Consider the following 23854-nt stretch of genomic DNA (forward strand, 5'->3'; position numbering starts at 1 on the left):
TTTAAAAACTCTATGTTTATATCATTAAGCCTAAGAAAGGGTAAATTGGTCTTCTTAAGATATGAAACATGTACCTGTTTTACGTGCCAAGGAACTCCGAAAATAAATGATTATCTATTATTTTTGTAAATCTGCAACTCGTCATACGTAAATATTTTAGATATGAAAATACGTTTCATTTGAAAAATGATAAGGACGAGTTCATCAGAAAAGGGTTGCCATATGTCTACCTGTATTGTTTTACCATGCTATGTAGGCATAATTACAATAATTAAGATGAGAATACATAAAGCGCTTTTGGACTGGCTTAAGTCATCGCCTGGCTTCTTCAGAAAAGAACAAAGGAGCGTAGTGCCAAAATCAAACTAAGTCAATCTGAAACTAGTTTGTTCCTCTAAAAAAACAGCCGATGACTTAAGCCTGTCAAATAAGCTTTTTATGTACTCTCACCTCAAGAATATTTATAGGATTAAAATAAGATGTAACAAATGCTGAAACGAACCCCTAATGGTCAGAAATTCCCTATTTCTCAGCTCTTTATTGAGTGAAGACTGTTGTTTTCATAGCATTCCTCTTGAACAGAAACAGGCCTTTAAAGGTGAAACATAATCAAATTGTAAATGGCAACGGCGTCACAATTCCATATGGGCTCAGACATTCCTTCATAATATAACATAGGTCTCATGGTAGAAGAATATAGGTAGACGCGTCGACACAGCTGCTGGGACAATGAACTGTCAAACCAATTTTGGAATTGAAAATGTTGAATGAAAAATTGTATAAATTTGCACAAATTGTTGAAAAACACGGATTATAATAACCTCCGAATGATGTCGTATAAGAAAACATATAAAAATCTACTTATATTTGAAAAACATTTAAATTTTTTTGACATATAAATGCTCCCAAGCGTTGATGCATCTACCTGTATTCTTCTGCCATGATAGGTCTTATATCTTTCCTTTATAGTCTACTTTTGTATTCTTCTACCATGTTTTTATTCCTTAATTGTACCATGTTCCAATGTGGCAACCTTCAAATGACTATACCACGTTCCAATGTATTTAAAATTTTCTGCAATAATTTTTGACAAGTTTCTTTTTATAGAGTTATGAGAGTTTTCTTTTCAAGAGCAAAATTATCTAAAATTTTTAATAAATTTTAATTTTCAAGAATATGATCAATACACAAGCTAAATTATGACAACAATGAATTTGTTCCCGTAAAAAAAAAACCTTTGACCTTGAAAAGTCAAATCCCAAAATTAGAAATAAATTAAAGGTCCAACAAATCATGACCTCATAATTAATAAAAAAACATACCTCTACCAAAATCGTGAGATTTGTATCAATTCAAATGACTCATATGCCTGTAAATATCCTCTTAATTGATAATTTTGATTGACATATTATTTTCTAAATGGATAAATGTTTACTAAATGGATTTTTAAAGATTTTATGACATTTGCATCCATATTTGAAACAAACAAAAAAAAAAAAAAATGTCACATAAATCTAATGCGCTGATTCACACTTGTAAAATAAGCATTTTTGAGATGATTTTTAGTGAATTCGTCACATTAAATTTTTGGAATTCATATTCAAAAGAAATGTGCATGCGTGGGTGGATTTATGAAATTTCCACGAATTACCCACATTTTTTTCCATTTGGGAAAGAAACAGGTGAATAATTTGCTAAATTAAAACATATACACAAATGTTAAATATGTATGTGTTTTTGAATATCGAGCGTTTTTATTTGGTTTGCTCAAAAAAATATACAATTATTAAAGTACTAAAAATAAATGCCTACACAAATATAATGAAATTAATTACAAAACATTGTGAAATAAGTAAATCTAATATTTTCGTATTTAGGACTAAATGCAAGAATACATAAAACGCTTTTTTGCCTAGCTTAATTCATCCGCTGGCTTCTTTGTAAAGGAACAAAGGAGTTTTAGGTTGACTTAGTTCGATTCTGGCCCCAATTTCCTTTGTTCTTTTCCAAAGAAGCCAGTCGATGACTTAACCCGGTAAAAAAAACGTTTTATGTGTTCTCACCTTGATTTGGTTCCACCCATAGTAGAATAATACAGGTAGATGCATCAATGATTGGAAACATTGATATGTCAAAATTTCTAAAATGTTTTTTTATTTTTTTTTTTTTAAACACGATTCCAATCAGAAGTTGTTATGATATGCATTTTTCAAACATTTTAAAGAATTTAAATAAATTATTCATTCAAAATTTATAATTTCAAAATTGGTTTGACAGTTTTTTGTCCCAGCAGCTGTGTCGATGCGACTACCAATATTCTTCCAGCAGAGAATTTTATGAAATGAAAGGTGGGATTACGTAAAAAAAACTTTTTTGACTGGCTTAAGTCATTGGCTGGCTTCTTCGTAGATGAACAAAGGAATTTTATGTTGACTTAGTTCGATTTTTGTCCTAAGCTCCGTTGTTCTTTTCCAAAGAAGCCTGAGGTTGACTTAAGCCAGTCAAAAATGCGTTTTTGGTACTTTCACCTCAACAAAACCATTCTTTCAAAGCCTTTTTGACACAATAAGACTCTTGTACAGAGCTGTATTTCTCCTAGTTATTTTAAAGTTAAACTACCCTTCTAGTAGTGCCATTGTTTTTACCAAATATTTGACACCTCGACTAAATTTGATGAGGTGTCTTCGACTTGTTTTCCTCTTCGTCGTTAAATGATCTAAAATATCCTCAATCATAGATGAACTAACCATTGATGCCTTCAACTAAAAACTCCTTTTGATATGTGTATTCCTAATGTGAATCCCCCTGACATAGATTTATTTTGACTGAAAACCTGACAATCAGCTGGTCTTACTGGTTGGCCTTGATACTTTGTTAATTTGCTCTATAGCTGTCATTACGTCACTTGTTTGCCCTCATTGACATTTCATTTGCCGAAGAGAAGGAAGTGACCCTCATAAGGGCACATTGTTTGTTTAAACCACAGTTTTTTTTTTTTTTTTTGTATATAAGATGCCGGTAGCTAAATTTTCATTTCAGTTGCAGCATCAAAGCAACGGAATTTTACTTCTCTAAATCTCTCACAGAGATTGAAATGCCTGATAAAGATTTATATACCACAAAAATTCTAGGTCAAGTTTGTAATATAAAACACCAAAAGTGGGATGGAGCTAAGCGAAATAACATACTCTCCAAGTGGTTTATTTACTAATCCCAACAAAGAGTAAATGCGCGCACCCTTAATACAATTGGAGAGAAAATGAGAGGAAGGCATAGGAAATAAAAATCATTTCCTTAATTGCCGCTAAAACTCAACTACATTGTTGTTGTTGCTAAGATGACATTTAGTTACTTAATGTCATGTCATTTTTAGTGGCTAGGGGTAAACTTCATTGAAAACTAATGCAAATAAACAAACAAAGTGGTCGCATGTGACATTTAAGTAATTGTCAACATATGAAAGCCACCAAAAATCATTGACGATAACGGTACTGGGTACAAAAAGAAAATCGGCGACAAACAAATCAGCAAAACGACAACAACATCTGTCTCAGCACATAAGAATGCATTTTTTTTTAATTTTTTTAGTCGGCTTATCTCTAGTGTTTGCCAAAAATAAATACGAAAGAATAAAAGCAAAACTAACTAAACTGATCAGACAAATAAGGAAAAAAAATAAAATAAGAATCCATTTCTGATTAGTTGGTTTTATTTGTTTTCCGTATAAACATAACAACTAAAAGTATTTGTTTCCTAAACTTTTATTTTTTTCTTTTGGGGCAACGAAAAGAGAGCATGCTAATGAAATGCAAAAACCGTATAAAATGTCAAGTTGATTTTGTTAATAGAGCACATTATGCTGCTGTTATAAACAGAGCGAGAGAGCGTCATCGTAGTTTGTCAACAGGGTTGCCAAATAGTGGAGTAGGGAGTTAAAGGGTGGAGAATGTTATAGGAAATGATTTGAAATAAGAATAAAATACAAAAATTCTTTGAATAAATTTTATAAACAAATAAATTAATTACATAATACTCAGACAAGCGTGCAGTAAACAATTCCTAATTCTTATCAGAGTTTTAAATTTCATTGAATATTCGGCTGCATGGAAAATTTATTCAAACCTTGGTAGAATTTAGAAGGCAAACTTGTGCTATCATATGTTCTCATTTTCTTCAAAATTAAACATTTGATAACATTTCATTGTCAAAATGTGTATTCATAAATTTATTATGTATATAAAACTCAGAGATGGAAACATTTTGAAAATGTGTTACCTCCTTATCATGGAGTTATGGGTATACTAAAATTGCGTTTACATATAAAATCTTTACCCGATGTAGCCCTGATGGCATACCAATCACAATAAATTTAACTATGAAAAACTTATGTTCAATTAATAGCAATTAATCAACAATTATCGCGGATCTTGTATGTAAACGAGCTATAAACTTTATGATATTCTAGAAGCATATTTACACGAATCCAACTGTCAATTCCATTGCCATTATATCAAACTTGAAATCCAATGTAGATATGTTATTGTCCTTTACATTGAAACTCAATAAACGTTGGATCCTTTCTATTTGGGAAATATTTAAAGGATTTGACCTGATTTTCCGCAACAACAAAACTAAAGAAACCATGGAAGAATTAAGAAGGTAAAGTCTTGCAATCATATGTTTACAATTTTTTCAAAATTATTCATTTGACGATACCTCATTGTCAACATTTAGTTTTAAAAATCCAATGTATACACACACCTCAAAGATGGGAACATGTGAAATTCGACAAGGAAAATTACAGAAAATGCAGAGATGGATTTGCTTATTTGAAATGACTTTACCTTCTTAATTTTACCATGAAAGAAACTAAGAAATGAATGAAAGAAATCAAAATAAATAAATAAAAAAAATCTGACTCATAGACTTCAACTGCAGTTTTTCAACCAAGTTCTGGGGACTATAACAAAGAGAGTCAATATCAGATTAATATTGAATTCATTAACAAAAATCATGGCAATTTTATCCGTAAATTTTTAATTTTTTTCAATTTAAGAGCAGAGTCGTCTAGTTTGTTTACTTTTAAATTATTATTTCAGCATTATCAACGCTAAACGCGTTCTGTGGTCATAGCAGAATGAAGGCGTCATGCGTATTTTTATGTTACGCTTTGTCGATAAAAAAAACAACCCTAAGAAAACGTTCAGTGTCGTTAAGGAACATCCTTCTGTTTGTTAAAAATATTCATGATGTGTAACGCGTTGTGCTTTCATTCTGATTGATCTTAAGGCAGCAGAATTTTTCTTTCTTGCTTTTTAATAATAAATATATTGATGACCGATTCAGCCAGTTTTTTTACTTCGAAATAATTATTGCAGCATTTTTAACGCTAAACGCGTTCTGTGGCCAAAGCAGAATGAAGGCGTCACGCGCATTTTTATGTTATGCTTTGTCGATAAAACAACAACCCTAACAGTGTCGATAAAGGCACATCCTTGTGGTTGTTGTTATATTCATGATGAGTGACGCGTTGCGCCTTCATTCTGTCTTGATCTTAATGCAGCATGATTTTTCTTTCTTGCTTTTTACTAATAAATAAATTGACCTGCCACTATATTTACATGGAATATTTTTTATAATGCCATGTTTATGTTAGAACTTTTAGTAGGGTTAACCTACTTTAATAGGATTTATTTGAAGTATAAGTAATGGATATGACAATTTTAATCCGAATCTAATGGGTTAACACAATTATATGTGCACGTACCGTCTACAATTTACTTTGTAACTATTTATGAACTTACAACGCGTTTAGATACAACATTTTATCCGGATTAACCCACGACGACCGGATTAATTTAAAATTAGCAGAGGCAACATACTACGGAAAACATCACTGGGTACAGCATTGGTCGCACATGTTTCTGCAAAGGTTTTCTTTACAACATTAAAATATACATCCTCTAAGGTGTATCACAAGATTAACCCACTGGATCTAATAAACCCAGTGGGTTTTGAGGCCTATAGGAGTTTTTCGAGTCTTGAAGTGAACAATATAAATATTTTATAAGTATGGGAACAACAAACCCAAGTTGACATTAACTTTCCGCTTTTTTTAATGATATTCATTTTTCAACTGCTTTTACAAATTTGAATAATTTTTCATTCAAAATTTTCAATTTCAAATTTGGTTTGACAGTTCATTGTCCCAGCGATGTGTCGATGCGACTACCTGTATTCTTATACCATGCTTAAAACCCACAATTACGCCAATAAAATTCTAAAAGCGATCCAAATATAAACCAATTTTCTATCTTTGGAATATTTTTGATATTTGAAACAATGCCCTTTATAAAATTTAACCAGAATTGTAAACTATTAAAATTGTTCAGAACCTGCAAGAATCTGCAAGTTTTGCAATATTTTTCGATATCATAAAGGGAAAATCCGTTATCGTAGTAAAAATTTGACATTCTTGGAGTTCTGAAACTGACCATTGGTTACATACACATTTTTATACAATATTTACTGTGTTCCAAACCTGCAAGAATCTACTACATTTTCAATTTTTTCGATATAATAAAGGAAAAATCGATTTCGTAGTTATATTTTTATATTCTTGCAGGTTCTGGAACCGAACAATTGGAATTGATTGAATTTGTGAATATAACTCTTGATAAACCACAAATATAAATACCCTTTCGTCAAATATGCACGTATAACAACGGCGCTTTTTTTCAATAACAACTATTTTTTAAAAAAAACATGATTTTGACACTCCACATAAATGTAATTTCGTATCTTAAATTTAAATACCCCAATTCATTCAAAAATATTAAATTAAAAATCTCTGCTTTTGACACCATTAAAAAAAAAACTGAAAACAATTTTCACTTCATGGAAATTTTGAGATTTCCAACTTTTCCCCCTTAGCCATAACATAATCACAGCAATTTGGCAACCCTTGCCACCACGAAGAAAATAAATTCTAAGCTAAATGAAGGTCACTTAAGGTCGATGAAATTTTGGTATTATGAATTCGAATGCATGAAATAAATACAAAATAAATTGTTTCAATTTCATTATTTTTTTATTAATAATCAAAAAAATTAGAAATGCGGAATAAAATAGAAACGACAGAAAAAGACTCAGAAGTAAAAAAAGATGAATGCAAGAGGCATCACATCATCGGTAGTTTGCAAGTCAAAGGTTTTCATTTATTTCTATTTTTTTCTTTAGGTAATTCAGCCGGCGATGAATGATAAAAATTGAAGCACTTGAAATAAAATTGCACTTTTTGAACAAATTGTGTGTTTGTAGGTATTATTTGAATAATTTATTTAAAAATAAAATGTTTGGTTTTTAATAATTTGTTTTATGTACAGCTTTCATTTTGAGTTTTCTTTGCAAAAGGAAATCATTTTTTCCCTTTTTGGCCATGCTTTTTGCTTGCGTTTTCTTTCGGTTTTTTCTTGCTTTTTATTTTTAATTTAGCGGTTTTTCTTTTTGAAAATGTAGAGGGATTTTTGTTTCAAAATCCACCAAAACTTACTGCTCATATTTTGTTTGTTTGTTACGGGGTTTAACACTGAAAATTTGATTTGTTTTAGAAAATCCTCAAAGGATTCTTAATTTCTTCTAATTTGCACTGATTGAGTTTTTTCTGTTGGCGGTTACAAAATCGTTCTTTTTTTCTCTTTTGGCTTTCTTCTCGTTAGACCCGTTACTGAGTTGGAGAGCAAGATATGCTGTTGTTTCGTTTACGAGCAGCGGCGAGTAACTGAATAGCGACAACGTCTGCCAGTCATATGGAAAGCCTGCATCTGTTTGCCCATAATGCTGGCGAATGATGATAATGATGATGTTATTGCTGTTGTTGTAAGAAGCCAACGTCATCATCAACAGAAACGAGCACCACTACCAGTGCGCCGGTCTGCCTAGTGGCTGTGTGTGCGTGTTTGCCGAGAACAACAAATGGACCCCCACCACGGCGTGAGTATGTGCGTTCATATCAATCCATTGCTTATGTTACCATCCAAACCAGCAGCCAGCCAGACACAATCAACGCCAACGTTAAAAATTTCGCGCATTATTGGTTCATATATTTTTCACAGACACACGTAGCAGCAGCCCCCTCATTTCCTTTATTTCTTTTCATATTCCTTGGCATTTTCTTTTGCTTTGCCTTTTTTGCTCCAAAAAAAAAAAACACCTACATATTTTCAACATTTATTGAAAAGGTAACATTTCTTTTAGCCACCACTGTAACTGTGTGGCGCTCTTTCAATGTTATTTATTGTTGTAGTTGTTTGATATGTGGGGGTGCAGTTCAGTGAGTGTAAACATGATGGATGACAATATGCATTCAAGAGAAGGAAAGAGAGAGAGTGCCGCAATTAAATGAGTGCAAAAAGTAAAAGTTAAAAATTTGATAAGAGGTAAATGTTTTATTTTTTTTGTTTTGTTTGTTAGAATCAATACATTTGCTAATTGACAAACACTTAAAATTGTTGCTTTTGTTTTTTCAGCAGTGGTTATCGGCATTATTAGATATTTTTTACATTTAACCCATGGTGATCAATGGGACTTGGACAGTATTTTTGTGATAAGGAGTGTTTATCTCCTTTTAACAAATCTTTGAGTGAAGTAAATATTTTTAAACAAATCATAAGATTTGTTCTTTAAATCAAATCCGTTTTAGGATATTTGGAGTCGATCTAGCGATGTCCATCCATCTTTCTGTCTGGCTGGCTGGTGAGCACGATAACTCTCTTAGGGGATATAGGATTTGGTCCAAATTTGGTACATCATAATATTTTTATCAAACTTAGATCGAGTTCGGGGATGGGTAATTTCGGTCCATTTCTTCTGGTACCTCCCCCACAAAAGATCGAAATTTTCTAAAATATATATTTTTTGCACAGAAAGAGAAAGGATAATCCAATCCAATTGCTATATATACTTTGTAGGGTCTATTATGAATATTTCGAGATGTTACAGACGGAATGACAAAGCTAATATACCTTCTATAGAATGGTGGAGGGTATAAGGGGGTAGCTTTGTTCTACCTTTTGTAATTGTTACGATGTTACTCCCTTCGAGAGACAAACAGACAGAGGGTCGGACATCGTTATCCGACTCCAAATGTCCTGAAACGGATTTGGTCTAAAGAGACCTATGGCCTAAAACAGTTATTTCGAAATTTCATACGAAACAATTTCAATCGGAGGTTTCAACAGTTCGTTTTCTACAGTTTTTATAAATATGAATAATTTTTCATTAAAAAATTTCAATTCCAAAATTGTCAAACCTATTTCGGAATTGAACAGTTTGAAAATTATTCAATGTGAAAGTTGTTGAAAAACGAATATTATAATAAACTCCGACTGACGTCATATAAGAAATAACATAAAAATTATAGGCTTTGATAAAAATCTACTAATATTTGAACAAAAAATAAAATTTTTTACGTATCAATGTTTCCAAGCGTTGATGCATCTACTTCTTCTACTTTGCTGGTACCTTATGATTGGAAAGCATCTTTGGCATCCATCATTTTGTTATATTTAAATAAAAACGCCTCAAAGTATGCTTCATTTTTATAATTTATATTACACCTCTTTCAGTTTCCGTTATACATTCAAATCTACTACAATTTAAAATTCTCTTTTGCAACAGCTGAGTGCCACAGATGTCCCTCCATATGTGATCAGCAAAAGAAAGACATGCGCACTTTGCCACTTGTCAAAACCGTTCATTTGCCGGCTCTCATGCAGTTACTCACTCATTCATTTGCTCTTGAAGAGGAAATCAAGAGGAAAAACATAAACAGAAAATATTGTTTGGCAAAAATGCAAAACTACTGAGTGACCCTTTTTCAGCGAGAGAGAGGAGGTCGAGATTGCAGACTGAGAAAACGAGGCGCATACAAGTGGAATAAACTTTGACAGTAATGGACAAACAAATACAAATCTCGGTTCTCGGTGAAAACAGTAACAACAACTACACACAGGGAAACCTTGATGAGAAACAAAAATGCGCGCCGCCGGTTCCGTGTCATGTAGACAATAATAAATGGCGCGGTATAAGGAAACCAACCAAAACAACGGTGAGAAGAACTTGCTTGCCATGCCACAAACGACGAACGGACCAACGAAGAGCAACAACAATGCGCGTCAACCAAACAAAGTGTGGATTCCCATCAAGGTTTTTCTTACATGAACATGTTACAACAGGCAGTTTTTACCATAAAAATGTTAAACAGCGGTGAAGAGTGCCGAGAGGTTTATGGATGGTGGGTTGGATTATTGGTTGGTTCGTGTAATATCATAAGAAGAAGAGGAAGAACAAGAAGAGAAAAAAGGGAAAAGCAGAGCATATAACAACACACAATGTAAACGAAGAATGTTGCTGGCTGAAAATAACGACCCACCTAGAAAACCCAGTATAATTTAAGCTATGGCAGGCAACGGTTGCGGTATCGGGATGCCAAAAACTTAGCACTACTGCCGAATGGAAAACAAAATCCCAAAAACCAGAAAAGGCATTAGCATATAAAACGTGCGTGTGTATGTGTGTTACAATTTGTATACATGTGTGCTTGTGTGTCGGTGAAGAGGAAATAGAAGCTTACAAATTTGGAGAAAAAAAAATACGCAAAAGCCCATTACCAAAATAAGCAGAAGTGGATAAAAAAAATCACAACAACAATTATTGTATAGCAAATTTGCAAGAAAATCGAAACCCAGAAAAATGGAGAAAATCTAAATTCAAAGTGAAAAAAGTCTGTTTTCCCATACTCAGCCGAAAAGTATGCTTGAGAATATATTTTTTTTGGGTTTTTTACCTTAAATTTATTTCCTTCCGCCCCCCACGGAACTACATTAAACAAAATAGAAAAAAAGAGAGAATCCACCATCACAGCCCTAGGAACATAGTAGATTGACCTTCATAGTTTTGGATACACTTACACTAACATAGTTACGTTGTGACACACATCCAGTTACACACCCTATACAACATTGAGACTGGACTGTAAAAGGGCGTTTGTAATCGAGGTGTTTTGGGGCAAATATGGCTCCCCTGTTGAGGTGTTTGATAAATAAAATTATTAATAATCTGCTAATAATAGAAATAAATGGCTTTATTAGGTTAATGTGCAAAAATGAAAATTGTGGGGACTGAATAGTGTCACCGTTGATGTGCAGACCAAAATTGGGTGCACATACTTATGTACATATATATGTATGTGTACACACATGATTTTTTTTTATCAATATTTTGGAAATTGATAATCAAATCTCAAAATATTGATATATGAAAAATCAATATAAAATTAGAAGATGTGTGTGGTATAATTTCTTTACGACATTTTGGAGAATTGCATCTGCTTTTGAAAGTACGTCACTAAAGTGAATGCGAAAGAAAACGCTGTTCGAAATAGGTATTTGAGTTAAAAAGTATCAGTCATTTTTGTCGGCAGATATATACCCTTAACTTATGTCTGATAATCTATACAGGGTAAGATGAAAAAACTGCAACCAACTTCCGACCCTTTGGTCGAAAGTGGTGAACTGCCGAATTTAGTTTTCTCCGAAGAGAAACCATTCGTTGGCCAGCCGTTTGTAAACAAACAAAATGATCGTGTTTACTTGCCAAAGAGGTCAGCTGAAAATGTGCAACTTCGGTTGGCCACCAGAACTCAAGCGCCTGCCATGGTGATTGTGTGGACCGCCATAACAGACGATGATCGCTTTCCGCTTTTCAAAATACTCCAGACACAATAGTTCAACGGATTGATTCCCGGAGATGTTGGTGGCCATTGTGGGCTGGAAATGAAACGAAGAACCTCATTTTGTAACCATTCTTGGGTGACGCGTGCTGAGTGCGATGGTGTTGAGTCCTGTTGGAATGTCCAAGGTCTGCGGCCGAAATGTTTGCGTGCCCACACCATCAATATGGTTGGTGGCCAACCGAAGGTGCCCATTTTCAGTTGACAACAAATGTTTTCTCATCGGAGAAAATCAAATTCGGCAGTTCATAACTTTCGGCCATGAGAAGCAACTCTTTAGATCTTTTGAGTCTATTTTCTTTCTGTTGCGGTGTAAGTTCTTGCACTTTTTGGAATTTCAATGGCTGGCCGAATGGAATATTGCGATATGTTCAGCTCACGAGCCATTTTTCGGCCACTGCGACGCGGGTTTCGATCAAGTCGCTTCTTTACTTTTCGAACCATTTCTGCTAATGTTGCTGTTTTCTTCCGTCCACTTCCTTGACGTCGGGCTAAGCTACCTTGACGTCGGGCTAGCCACTTGTAGTTTTTCATCCAAATACAAAGAATTAAACTATCACGCTTAAATTCCATCACGAATCACTTTTTTTGTGGAAAATTCTGACCAAAATGCTTTTGTACGATACGATATTGTATTAATAGAAGTATTGAGATGTTCGGTCTTCAAAGAAAATCTGACTTTTATTTTACTAATTTTATAAGACTTATAATTATTCCAAATTTTGACCCCTTGTGGAGAAGGTGCCATAAGGAGTTATATATTCCTTTTTCACGTTAGATCTTGCGTTGATATAACTATCGGGATATAGCGAGTTTGAATGGTCTCAGATGCTCATTTCCCGTATTTTTTTTTTTTTTGTAACTTCATTCAAAATTTTGACCCGTTGTGGGGCAGGTACCAGAAGGAGTGCGCCGATGTCTACAATCTTCTTGGTAAAAATAATGGAATATTTGAAATTTGAAGAGATTCGCAACCTTCTTTTACATTTTATAAGACTAATGATTATTCCAAATTTTGAGCCTTTATGGGGGAGGTACTTGATAGAGTCAACTAATATTGAGCATAAGAACTGATAAACATTTTGGGAATTTCAAAATTTTAACAAAATTGAATCCTCCTTTCATGTTCTATGAGGTAAATTATTTTCTATAAAATATAGAACTTTTGTGGGGGGGGGGGGGATTGTATTGCCCATCTCCGATATTGCCCATCTCCGAACTCGTCCTAAGTTTGACAATAATATTACGAAGTATCATGTTTGGACCAAATTGGATACACATCAGCCAGCTAGTCAGACAGACGGACGGACGAACGGACCCTTAGATCGACTCCAAATGTCCTGAAACGGATTTGGTCCGAAGAGACATAGGGTCTAAAACCGTAATTTCAATAAGGTCGTTTTGGTCGTATCAAATTATATATACCCTCTCTAGCCATATGGCTGAGGGTATAAAAAATCCCATCAATTCTTCGTTTGGAGATCATTGATTTTTAAATTCACATTTATGATCATTACACATAACCTCTAAAAAATAATCTCTTTAAAATTACTCCAAAGAAAAACAAACAACAAATCCCAACATGAAAGTGCAACTATTTTCCAAGTAAATCTAAGGAAATACACAACAACAAGAAAAGTGAAAACCAAAAAATACCAAAAATACCAAAAAAAGTAATAATAATAGCCAGCAAACAACATGGATAACTCGCCACCATCTTCCTTAGAGCGCCAAATTGATAGCTTTTTGGAGCACTTCAAACGCAGTGCCTCCAAAGCTATGGAAGCGGATTGGTGTAGTATTGGCGGTGTTGGCAGTGGCAGCACAACTAACAATGCCGGTGCTAATTCGGCCAACACGGCGCCATCAGCAGTTGGCAGTAGTGGAAATGGCGGGGCCAATGAATGTGTGATGTCACAACAGAATTCGACAACAACAGCAACACAAAAACGACACGTAATGACGCCACAGGACAGCAGGCAACATTTATTGCAAAGAACCAAATCTCGTTCTAGCTGTTTGGAGCTTAACAATTTGGGTAAGTAATGAAGAAGAAGACTGGAATGTTTTTGGACAAGAAAATAACGTAATTTAAGAAAATCAAATTAAGAAGTAAGGAATTCTTACAAGACTTTTGAAAATATGTTGCGTAATTTGAAATAAGGCTGTGGGTGCGTATACGTGCTGTCAACAATCATACGCATTGTGGTACAATAGCAGAAAAGCTGATGGATTTCTTTTTATGGGCGATCTGTAACTGAAATTTTCTAGATGGGTCGGAATGAGTCTTTAAAGACGAGTTGGACTGAATCTTTTAAGACGAGTTGAAGGGTGTCTTTATAGATGAGGTCGAAGAAGTCTTTTCAGACAAACTGGAGTGAATCTTTATAGGCGAGTTGGAAGAAGTATTTTTAGACGAGTTGGGAGCATTCTTTATAGACAAGTTGTAAGGAGTCTTCATAGACGAGTCGAAGTGAGTTTTTATAGACGAGCGGACGTCCATCTCCATAGATGTTCTGAAGGCTTCCTCTATAGGCGATTGCAGCTGTGAAGGGAGTCGAACTGTAAAAGAAGTCTTCATAGACAATGGGACGAGTTGGTAGGGAATCTCCTAGGTGAGATGAAGGCGAGACTCTCTGGGCGACCAGAAGTGAGACTATCTAGACGTGCTGAGCGGAAAAGAGACTCTCTAGGTCAGCGGAAGAGAGACTCTCTAGGTGAGCGGAAAAGAGACTCTCTAGGTGAGCGGAAGAGAGACTCTGTAGGTGAACGGAAGAGGGACTTTTTCGACGACCAGAAGACAGGCTCTCTAGGCGAGCTGAGGGCGTTTTTCTAAGCGAGCTGAAGGGAGTCTCTCCAGGCGAGCTGAAAGAGTCTCTCTAGAACAGCTAAAGGTAGTCTTTCTATGTGAGCTAAAGAGATATACTCTAGTCGAAGTGAAGGAAGGCTATCTAGGCGAGCTGAAGGCTGTCCCATAGACAGGTTAAAGGCCTCTATGGACAAACGGTGGACGAGCTAAAGGCGACCTCAATAGACGAGCTGAAGTAAGGCTCTCTCTATAGACGATCTAAAGGCTGTCTTTATAGAAGAACTGAACGCAACCTTTTGTAGACGGACCTAAAGCGTCCTCTATAGACGAGCTGATAGAATGCTTCTTTATGAACGAGCTGAGATATCTGCCCCTACAGACCAGCTTAAGAAGGCGAACTTTATTTTGAGCTGAAAGAAGGTGACCTCTATAGACGAGCGGAAGGTTAAATCTGTAAAAGAGCTCACGGAAGGCTCCCTCCATAGAAGAGCTGAAGGCGACCTCTATATAGAAGAGTTGAAGGCGACCTCTATATAGAAGAGCTGAAGGCGACCTCTATATAGAAGAGCTGAAGGCGACCTCTATATAGAAGAGCTGAAGGCGACCTCTATATAGAAGAGCTGAAGGCGACCTCTATATAGAAGAGCTGAAGGCGACCTCTATATAGAAGAGCTGAAGGCGACCTCTATATAGAAGAGCTAAAGGTGACCTCTGACCTCTATAGAAGAGCTGAAAAAGCTCCATTTTTAGACCTTTACAGACATGCGGTCGGAAACGTCTAAAAGCGAGCGGAAGCCGACTTCTAAAGGCAAGGGGAAGGTTCTCTCTATAGATACGCTGAAGGCTCCTTCTATACACGAGCTGAAAGCTCCTACTATAAATAAGGTGAAGACTTCCTCTATAGACGAACTGAAAGCAGCCTCTATAGATGGCTGAAGACTGTCGCTATGAATGAGCTGAAGGCGACCTCTAAGAACGAGTAGACGGCGAACTCTAAAAAAGACGAGTTAAGGTGTCCAATACAGACGAGCTAAATGCGCCGAAGGAAGGCAACCTCTATAGAAGAGCTGAAGGAGGTTCTCTCTATGAAAAAGCTTAAGAAGGATTCCCTCTATCGGCAAGCTGAAGGCTCCCTCTAAAACGGGGCTGAAGGCGCTCTCTATGGAGGAGCTGAAGCTCATCTATAGACGGAATCTTCCGCTTGTCCGCTCTTCCCCCATAACATTTTAGGCTTATATTTTATTTTAGTCATGCCATTATTTCAATCCATTCCCAACTGACCAATAAGTTTTTATATCGATTTGAAATAGTTTTGTTCCAAATGGAATAGCAAATGAGTGGAGAAGGATATCATCCCTCCCAAAAAGAATGCCGGCAGATTTATTTCCAGCTTACATTTCACTGCCCTAATGAAGTTGCAGTAATCCAACCCCCCTCCCAAAGTTCAATGACCCTTCCGTGCCACCTTTATTTGTAGTTGGCTAAAATAAAGTTCTACCATTGAAGACATTATATGACCGTAACTAATTTGAAACAACCAGCAATTCATTTATTCCACGACCCCGTGTGATGAACATCCTTAATGGATGGTGGCCACTGCAGTATGATATTTGAGCGAAGAGAAAAAAGAGAAACACCCCTCCCCGAAAACACCAACATCTTTGTTAACTAAACTTGGTCACATAATCGAATGAAAGAAAACTACATGGGGCTGTTGCTGTTATCCTTAAACTTCCTTAAAGTACAAAGGAGCTGAAAAAAATACCCACCAGTCTCATCAAAGAATGTCTGCACAAAACCAAAAGAAAAGAAGACGAAAAAAATAAACGAAGAAAATGAATCGTACAAACATCCTGGCACACCTTGAGGGATAATTACACAAAACACTGCACAAAAGGATATGACCCTTGAGCTGAATGGATGGCATAGAGAAAACTTGGTTATGCTGCCGATGCCGCCTTGCCCTGCCTTGCCTCTCAACTGGTGCAAGTGGGGTTGAGTGTGTGTTTGTGTGTGTGTGTGAATGGAAAGCCATAGGCATATGCTCCGCAGAAACAGTTGTTTTGTTGTCTCTGCCATTTGACCGTGGGGAAACTTTTATCTCGATGGCATGGCTGGCTTTCAATTGTAAATGGCCACATGAGAGGTATGCGAGGTGGCCATCTACAGAAAAAGCTGCAAGTAAAAACATTCAATGGCTGGAATGCCTTTAAGCTGGACATTGTCCCTTAATATTTGGGCCAACCTAAAGGCAAATTCCTAAGAAAACACAAAAAAGCAAAGGAAATTCAAAAATCGATGCTTGTTTTTTTGCTTCTTTGCTTAATTTTATAAACTTGTTGCCTATTTTTAGAAAAAAAAAAATCCATTCCATTGGTTATACATGACGTTTTTGTTGTTGGCCTGAAAGAGGGTGGTGTGACGTGCCGTTTGTTCTTTAGCTTCTTGCATTTTGTGTTCCATTCGAATGCATCATCAATGGATTATACCACAAATGGGGGTATTAAAAAGCACAAGGAGAGAGGGAGAGTGTGTCAAGTCAGCCACCATTTCGTTGCTCGTCCTCTTTTGCCCCTTTGGAATTGTGGGCTGTCTTGCACTTTGAGTGCACTTTAATGGTCGCATTAACTCAAATTCTAGGCAAAAAACGATGAAATGCATTCAAGTGTAGAAAATGCAACATAACACAGTGAACATTTTGACGAGGGGATAATTATTCTCAAATATTCCGTCAGGAATCTCTGAAGATGAAATTAAGCAGGTCTTATTAGAAGAGATGAAGAAAGTCTTTATAGATGAGCTAAGGAGGACTTTTTAGACAAGCCAAGGGTAGCTGAGGTGAGCCTCAATAAACGAGCCAAGGGAAATTCCTTAGACGAGTCGAGAGTAGTCTCTTTAAACGAGTCGAGGGGAGTCTCCATAGACGAGTCGAGGGGAGTCTCCATAGACGAGTCGAGGGGAGTCTCCATAGACGAGTCGAGGGGAGTCTCCATAGACGAGTCGAGGGGAGTCTCCATAGACGAGTCGAGGGGAGTCTCTATTGACGATCTGAAGTCTCCATAGACCTGCTGAAGTCTCCATATACGAGTCGAGTCTCCAAAGACCTGCTGAAGACCAGAAATTTCTGGAGATGAACTAAAGCAAGTCTTTTTTGAAGAGATAAAGAAAATCTTTATATACGAGCTAAAGGGGACTTTTTAGAGGAGCCAAGGATAGTTGAGGTGAGCCTCAATAGACGAGTCGATGGGAATCTCCATAGACGACTCGAGGGAAGTCTCTTTAAACAAGTCGAGCGAAGTCTCCTCAGACGAGTCGAGGGTAGTCTCCATAGAGGAGTCGAGAGGAGTCTAGACGAGCTGAAGTCTCCAAGGAGTGTTTATAGAAGAGCTGAAGGCACGGAGTCTCTATGAGACGATCTGAAGGCATGGGGTCTATATTAGACGAGCTGAACGCAGGGAGTCTCTATGAGACCAGCTGAAGTCACCATGGAGTCTCTATAAAAGAACTGAAGTCACCAGGGAGTCTTGAATGTAGGGAGACTCTATGAGACGAGTTGAAGGCAGGGAGTCTTTTTAAGACGAGCTGAAGGCAGGGAGTATCTTTGAGATGAGCTGAAGGAAGGGAGTCTCTGTGAGACGAGCTGAAGACAGGGAGTCTCTATGAGACGAGCTGAAGGCAGAGAGTATCTCTGAGACGAGCTGAAGGCATGGAGTCTATATGAGACGATCTGAAGGCATGGAGTCTCTATGAGATGATCTGAATGCATAGAGTCTCTATGAGACGAGCTGAAGGCAGGGAGTTTCTATGAGACCAGCTGAAGTCTCCATGGAGTCTCTATAAAAGAACTGAAGTCACCAGGAAGTCTCCATAAACGACGTGTATGAAGTAGGAGAGTGAGCTGAAGGCTGGAAGTTCCTATAATAACCGTTGTCTTCCTAGATGAGGTCGTCTTCAAAGACGGGCTTTGCATAAAGTCACCTTTGACGAGTTGTAAAGGCTGTCTCTGAAGAATTCTCCGTTGATGAACAAATTATTGACTATCTAATTTCTTTCATCCTTTTGTTTGCTGGGTTGTGTGCGTGTTTTTGGCTTCTTTCACAAACAATACAAAGTTGGCAAAAAATGCCACATAAAACTTCTTATGATGATATTTACCCCCCTCGCACTTATGATACTCTTCTGTGGCGTGATACTTTATTTCTGTGGCAGCGATGAGTGATTGAGAGTGGGTGGCTGGTGAATTCAAAATGACAATGTTTCCCAACCACAACAAAGAGATCTATCCAGGAACATAAATTCCTTAAAAACAGACAATGATATTCGAACTCAGTTCTTTTCTCAATTTTAAAGAGATTTTCGGCAACTCTCAGGTGTTTCTTAAAAAATCAAAAATCACATATTCATATATTTGTGACCCAGTGACTTGCACGTCCTTTAGTTTCCTCAATTGTTTAGATTTTGGTCGTAGTGAACTGAACTGGCAACTCTACGAGAAGATGTATCTATGTAAACGAGAGACAACATAGACTATCCCTTCACCGAAGCTTACAGTGAAATTGTGAACCACTGGATATGATAGTCAGGGATGGAAGTAACAAATTCCCAAAAAGGGAATAAAACATAGAAATTTTGTTAATTTCGACAGGGCCTAACAAAACACCATGTGTAAATTTGAATAATAGATAGATCGGCTAAACTCAAAATCCTCAAAAGCAATACGTGTTGAATACTTCTGAAAGGAGTTAATTTTCGCACAAAGAAGAGAAAAGAAACTGATAACAAATATTTGCTTAATCGATTATTGTAATCATTTTACACCTTGGCAACCCTGTAATTGATTTTCACAAATATTGACGGCTAATGAGTGGTTACTAAAAGATAACCTTATTTCAAATAATAATAATAATAATAATAAAAAAAACATAATAATAATAATAGTAATAATAAGAATAATAAAAATAATAATAATAATAATAATAATAATAATAATAATAATAATAATAATAATAATAATAATAATAATAATAATAAAAATAATAATAATAATAATAATAATAATAATAATAATAATAATAATAATAATAATAATAATAATAATAATAAAATAATAATAATACTAATAAAATAATAATAATAATAATAATAATAATAATAATAATAATAATAATAATAATAATAATAATAATAATAATAGTAATAATAGTAATAGTAATAATAACGATAATAATAATAATAATAATAATAATAATAATAATAATAATAATAATAATAATAACAAAAATAATAATAATCATAAAAATAATAATAATAATAATAATAATAATAATAATAATAATAATAATAATAATAATATTAATAAAAATTATAATAATAATAATAATAATAATAATAATAATAATAATAATAATAATAATAATAATAATAATAACAATAATAATAATAATAATAATAATAATAATAATAATAATAATAATAATAATAATAATAATAATAATAATAATAATAATAATAATAATAATAATAATAATAATAATAAAAATAAAAATAATAATAATATCCAGCTCTGCATTTTCTGCAGAGAACATTTGGAGTCGATCTAGCGATGTCCGTCCGTCTGTCTGACTCTCGAAGGGTTTGGTCCAAACTGGGTACATCTTAATATTTTGGTCAAACTTAGATCGAGTTCGGAGATGGGCAATATCGGTCCACTCCTTCTGGTACCTCCCCCACAAATGGTCGAAATTTGCAAAAAAAAATATTTTCTGCACAGAAAGGGAAGCAATAATCTAATTTTGTTCTAATTTTGCAAATCCTAATATTTGCGTCAGTTCTAGGACTCGTGCCAAAATGGATAGTATTGGTCTACTCCATCAAGTGTCTCTCCCACAAAATGTTAAAATTTTGAATAATTATAACTCTTAAAAAATATGATGTAAGAGTCCGACTGTCTTCAAATTTTACACATCCTACTATTTTTATGAACCCAAGATCTGGTAGTAAGACGGAATATATCGGTCCACTCCTTCTGGTACCTCCCCCAAAAACGCTCAAAATTGTGAATATCCATGAAGTTGATAAAAAGCGAATTCAACATCCTATTCCATTTCAGATATGTTACATCTCAATATTTCCATTAATACAAGATCTGTTATAAAGATGGTAGAGATCGGACTATTTCTTTTGCTATCTGCCCCATATAGGGTTCAAAATTTTGAAAAACATAATGCTCAAAGAATGCGAAATAAGCATCCAACTCTCTTCAAATTTCACAGATATAAACATTTTTGCTTTAGCCGCCGCCGATGCAGTCGACTTTTAGCCGCCGTCGACTTTTTTGTGCTTAGCCGCCGGCGCCGGGAATTTCACATCGGCTTAGTCCTCTGTACCTACCTTCCGGTGATTTATATTTGGACAAGCAACTCAAAAACATTTGGAATCGCAAGGACAATTGCATGGCTCAATTATAAGGTCTTTCTTCGAGCGAATTAATCTAAAAGCAGCTGTTATTTTATCAGATGAAATGTCAAAATTCAAGCGAAAGTAAATATTTTCGCCTTGACAGAAGAATTTTGTGGAGAATAAATTAAACATAACGTTCTTTTTCGAGTGACCAAATGGGACTGACTTTATTTTTCCTTTATTCTTAAAATTAAGTTTTGTTGGACAATGTATTTAGTGCAACGTTAGCACTTTTGATTTTATTATTTCTTAGAGTTAGGTTTCTTAAAATGTAAGCATTTATCTGTTGTTTATACGAATGAATGACATGAATGCATTGTAAGCATTTTGCAAGCATATTTAAGTGCCATCGAACTTGCACGCGCAACAGAAACAGAAATAAAGAAGTTAACGTTAACTCCTCCCCTCTTTAAACCGAGCGTCCTCGATCGGTCAAAAATAGGGAATATGAGAAATTCTTCGTATTCCCGGCAATTCCACTACTTCCGGCATAGGAACACGATTACGTGCGTCATACGGACATGAATCTGCTATAGACGGGGTGAGTATAATTTCTTTTCCCCTTTTGCAGATCTTGGACCTTATAATGAAAACGATTATCAATATTATCGCGAAGGAGGTAAGTCCAAAATTTGTGGTTTGACCCCACTCGTATTTGCCTCCCAATAAATTTATGGCTTTTGTGTTACTAATTTGAATTTCTTTAATTGACTCTAAAGAGAGCGTCTCTTCTATACTGAGAACAGACTCCCTAGGTTGCAGAATCGCCGGTAATGGTTGAATATGGCTTATTTCGAAAAAGGAATATGATTTGTCGGAAATACTTAGTGTAGTGTTGCTATATTGGATGACATACGATCCAATAAGTCTTTGTGTAACATTATTTATTAGGATTGTTTCATTGAAATTATTTAACAGGATTACCCCTGGAGAAACTTCTTCAACTGTTGGTACTGTTTTGTTATCAGTTACCGTGCAATTCGATGTCTTGCTATTTAACAAATTAGAAATACAGGTGTTATTCTCTATAGCTTCTAAGTTTATGCTATTACAGATACTTATATTATTGTATTTCATGCATTCACTCTTGATTCCGTATAATTTTAAATCTTGTTTGCACATTATTACATTTTCGAATTTTAATTTATTGACGAACTTCTCAAATTTTATAGGTTTCAGTAATAATCTATTACAAACTTTGTTGTCTGTCATTGGTATTCTAATAATATAAATGATAGATTGATTATTAGTTGCGATTTTTATTTGAGCAAATTCAAAGATTTCTTCTACATTAACAAACGGTATTGAATCTTTTTCAATTATATTTTTAATAATATTTATCTCGTCAGATGAAAGTATGAATGAGTTTACAATTCCTATTTTTGCCCAATGGATAGCGTATTGAATATTTACAATTTCTTGTTTTAATATTTCTATTTTAAATTTTAATTTTGAACTTAATCTATCTCTGTTTACATCACTGTAATTTATACTTTTTATTATTTCATTAGTTATTTGTGTTAACTCATTAATTTTTCTCAATGACAATTTGTTAATTACAACTTGTTTATTATTGTTTTCTAGAACTTCATTAGTTTTCTGAGTTATTATTTCAAAATCATCGTGGTCTGGATTTCCAGCAATCCATTTCCACGCTGAACCTATAAAATTCAATGATCGTTTATTTTTCACGTTTGGCTTCAAACGGTCCAAGTATCCTTGAATCTCTGTCAGCTCATGGGTTAGGAAGGGATGAAGGAAATGGTGTTTGGTTATGTTCTGGGAAAGGATGTTTTGTAGGGAATTTATTGTTTCTTGATATTTGTCGATGTCAATGATATGAATTATCCTGAAGTTACCATCCTGAATTTTTGCCAAACCGGAATCAAACGCAACAATTTGAGAGTTTGTATAGTCCAAAATCTTGACATAGGCGGTCGCCGTGGCGAATAAAAATCTGAAAATATTTGATTTCTTAATTTCTGATATTGTTTTTGTGTACGGTTTTTCCTGATTCTGTAATAACAGTTGTATTTTGGTTTTCTTTTACTATTTCTTGTCTGTATGCCTTACTTAACTTTGTCCCAAGTCTCCTATTCTCTTTTACGAATATGATTTCTCCTGGCGTATAGGTTTTTGGTTGAGTCCTTTTCTTATTGTGGTAGTTAATATCTTCTGCTTGTTTTTCTTTAAGCCTTTGGGCAATTTCGGATCTTTCTTTCTCTATATCATCCTGACTCATGTTTGCCCTTTTTCCAAGAAATGCTTCAACTGGTTTCTTTTGAATGCTTGAGTGTATTGTGTTATTATATTCGTAAATGGATCTATGTAAAAGCTCTGAGAAGGATTTGTGTAAGTTCTGTGCTTTTAGACATCGCATTATCTCTGACAGTGTAGAGTGAAACCGCTCAATTTGCCCATTTACAGTACTACTGTACGGCGGGATTTTGAACAATTTGATGTTGTACTGATTTTCTAACATGAAAACTATTGCTTTGGAATTAAAAGATCTTTCGTTGTCGATAACTATTATTTCAGGAATTCCAAAGGATATGACTAATTCCCTAAGTGGTTCTTTAATGTCTTCTGCTGATCTTGATTTCAGAATTTTTGCTTGAGCGTATTTAGAAAACTTGTCTATAGCCGTCAATACGGATGTCTTTTCGGTTATGTAAATGTCTATGTGAACAATCTGTCCAGGATTTTGTGGGATAGGTGTTTCCTGTAGGCCTATCTTATTAGGATGTCTATCGTATTTGTTTTCTTTGCAAACTTTACATTGATCGACTATTTTC

At 35.0% G+C, this 23854-nt stretch overlaps 3 protein-coding genes across 7 annotated transcripts in view; 1 reads left to right on the forward strand and 2 right to left on the reverse strand.

Moving 5' to 3' along the window:
* LOC101890109 (hypothetical protein) overlaps window positions 1-7693 on the reverse strand; it is a 38473-nt gene extending 30780 nt beyond the window's left edge. The window contains exon 1 of one of the 2 annotated variants that reach the window (XM_059120093.1): window positions 7553-7693. Coding sequence is in view for 1 of the 2 variants with exons in the window: in XM_011296493.3 (XP_011294795.1) it covers window positions 7553-7559 (7 nt within the window). In the remaining variant the exon portion in view is untranslated. The remainder of the gene's footprint in view (window positions 1-7552) is intronic. The other variant, XM_011296493.3, reaches the window with a different exon arrangement.
* Window positions 1-7693, reverse strand: part of LOC101889378 (glycogenin-1) — a 35054-nt gene extending 27361 nt beyond the window's left edge. For all 4 annotated transcript variants that reach the window (XM_005189028.4, XM_011296494.3, XM_059120092.1 and 1 more), the window contains exon 1: window positions 7553-7693. In XM_005189028.4, the coding sequence (XP_005189085.1) occupies window positions 7553-7559 (7 nt within the window). In that variant the 5' untranslated portion in view covers window positions 7560-7693. The remainder of the gene's footprint in view (window positions 1-7552) is intronic.
* A 5710-nt stretch (window positions 7694-13403) lies between these two features.
* The window catches only part of LOC101889805 (guanine nucleotide exchange factor DBS), a 260338-nt gene continuing 249887 nt past the window's right edge, over window positions 13404-23854 (forward strand). Inside the window, exon 1 of the mRNA XM_059120097.1 lies at window positions 13404-13829. Within this exon, the coding sequence (XP_058976080.1) occupies window positions 13490-13829 (340 nt within the window). The 5' untranslated portion in view covers window positions 13404-13489. The remainder of the gene's footprint in view (window positions 13830-23854) is intronic.

This window comes from Musca domestica, unplaced genomic scaffold (genome assembly GCF_030504385.1).
Source record: "Musca domestica strain aabys unplaced genomic scaffold, Musca_domestica.polishedcontigs.V.1.1 16, whole genome shotgun sequence".
Taxonomy (NCBI): domain Eukaryota; kingdom Metazoa; phylum Arthropoda; class Insecta; order Diptera; family Muscidae; genus Musca; species Musca domestica.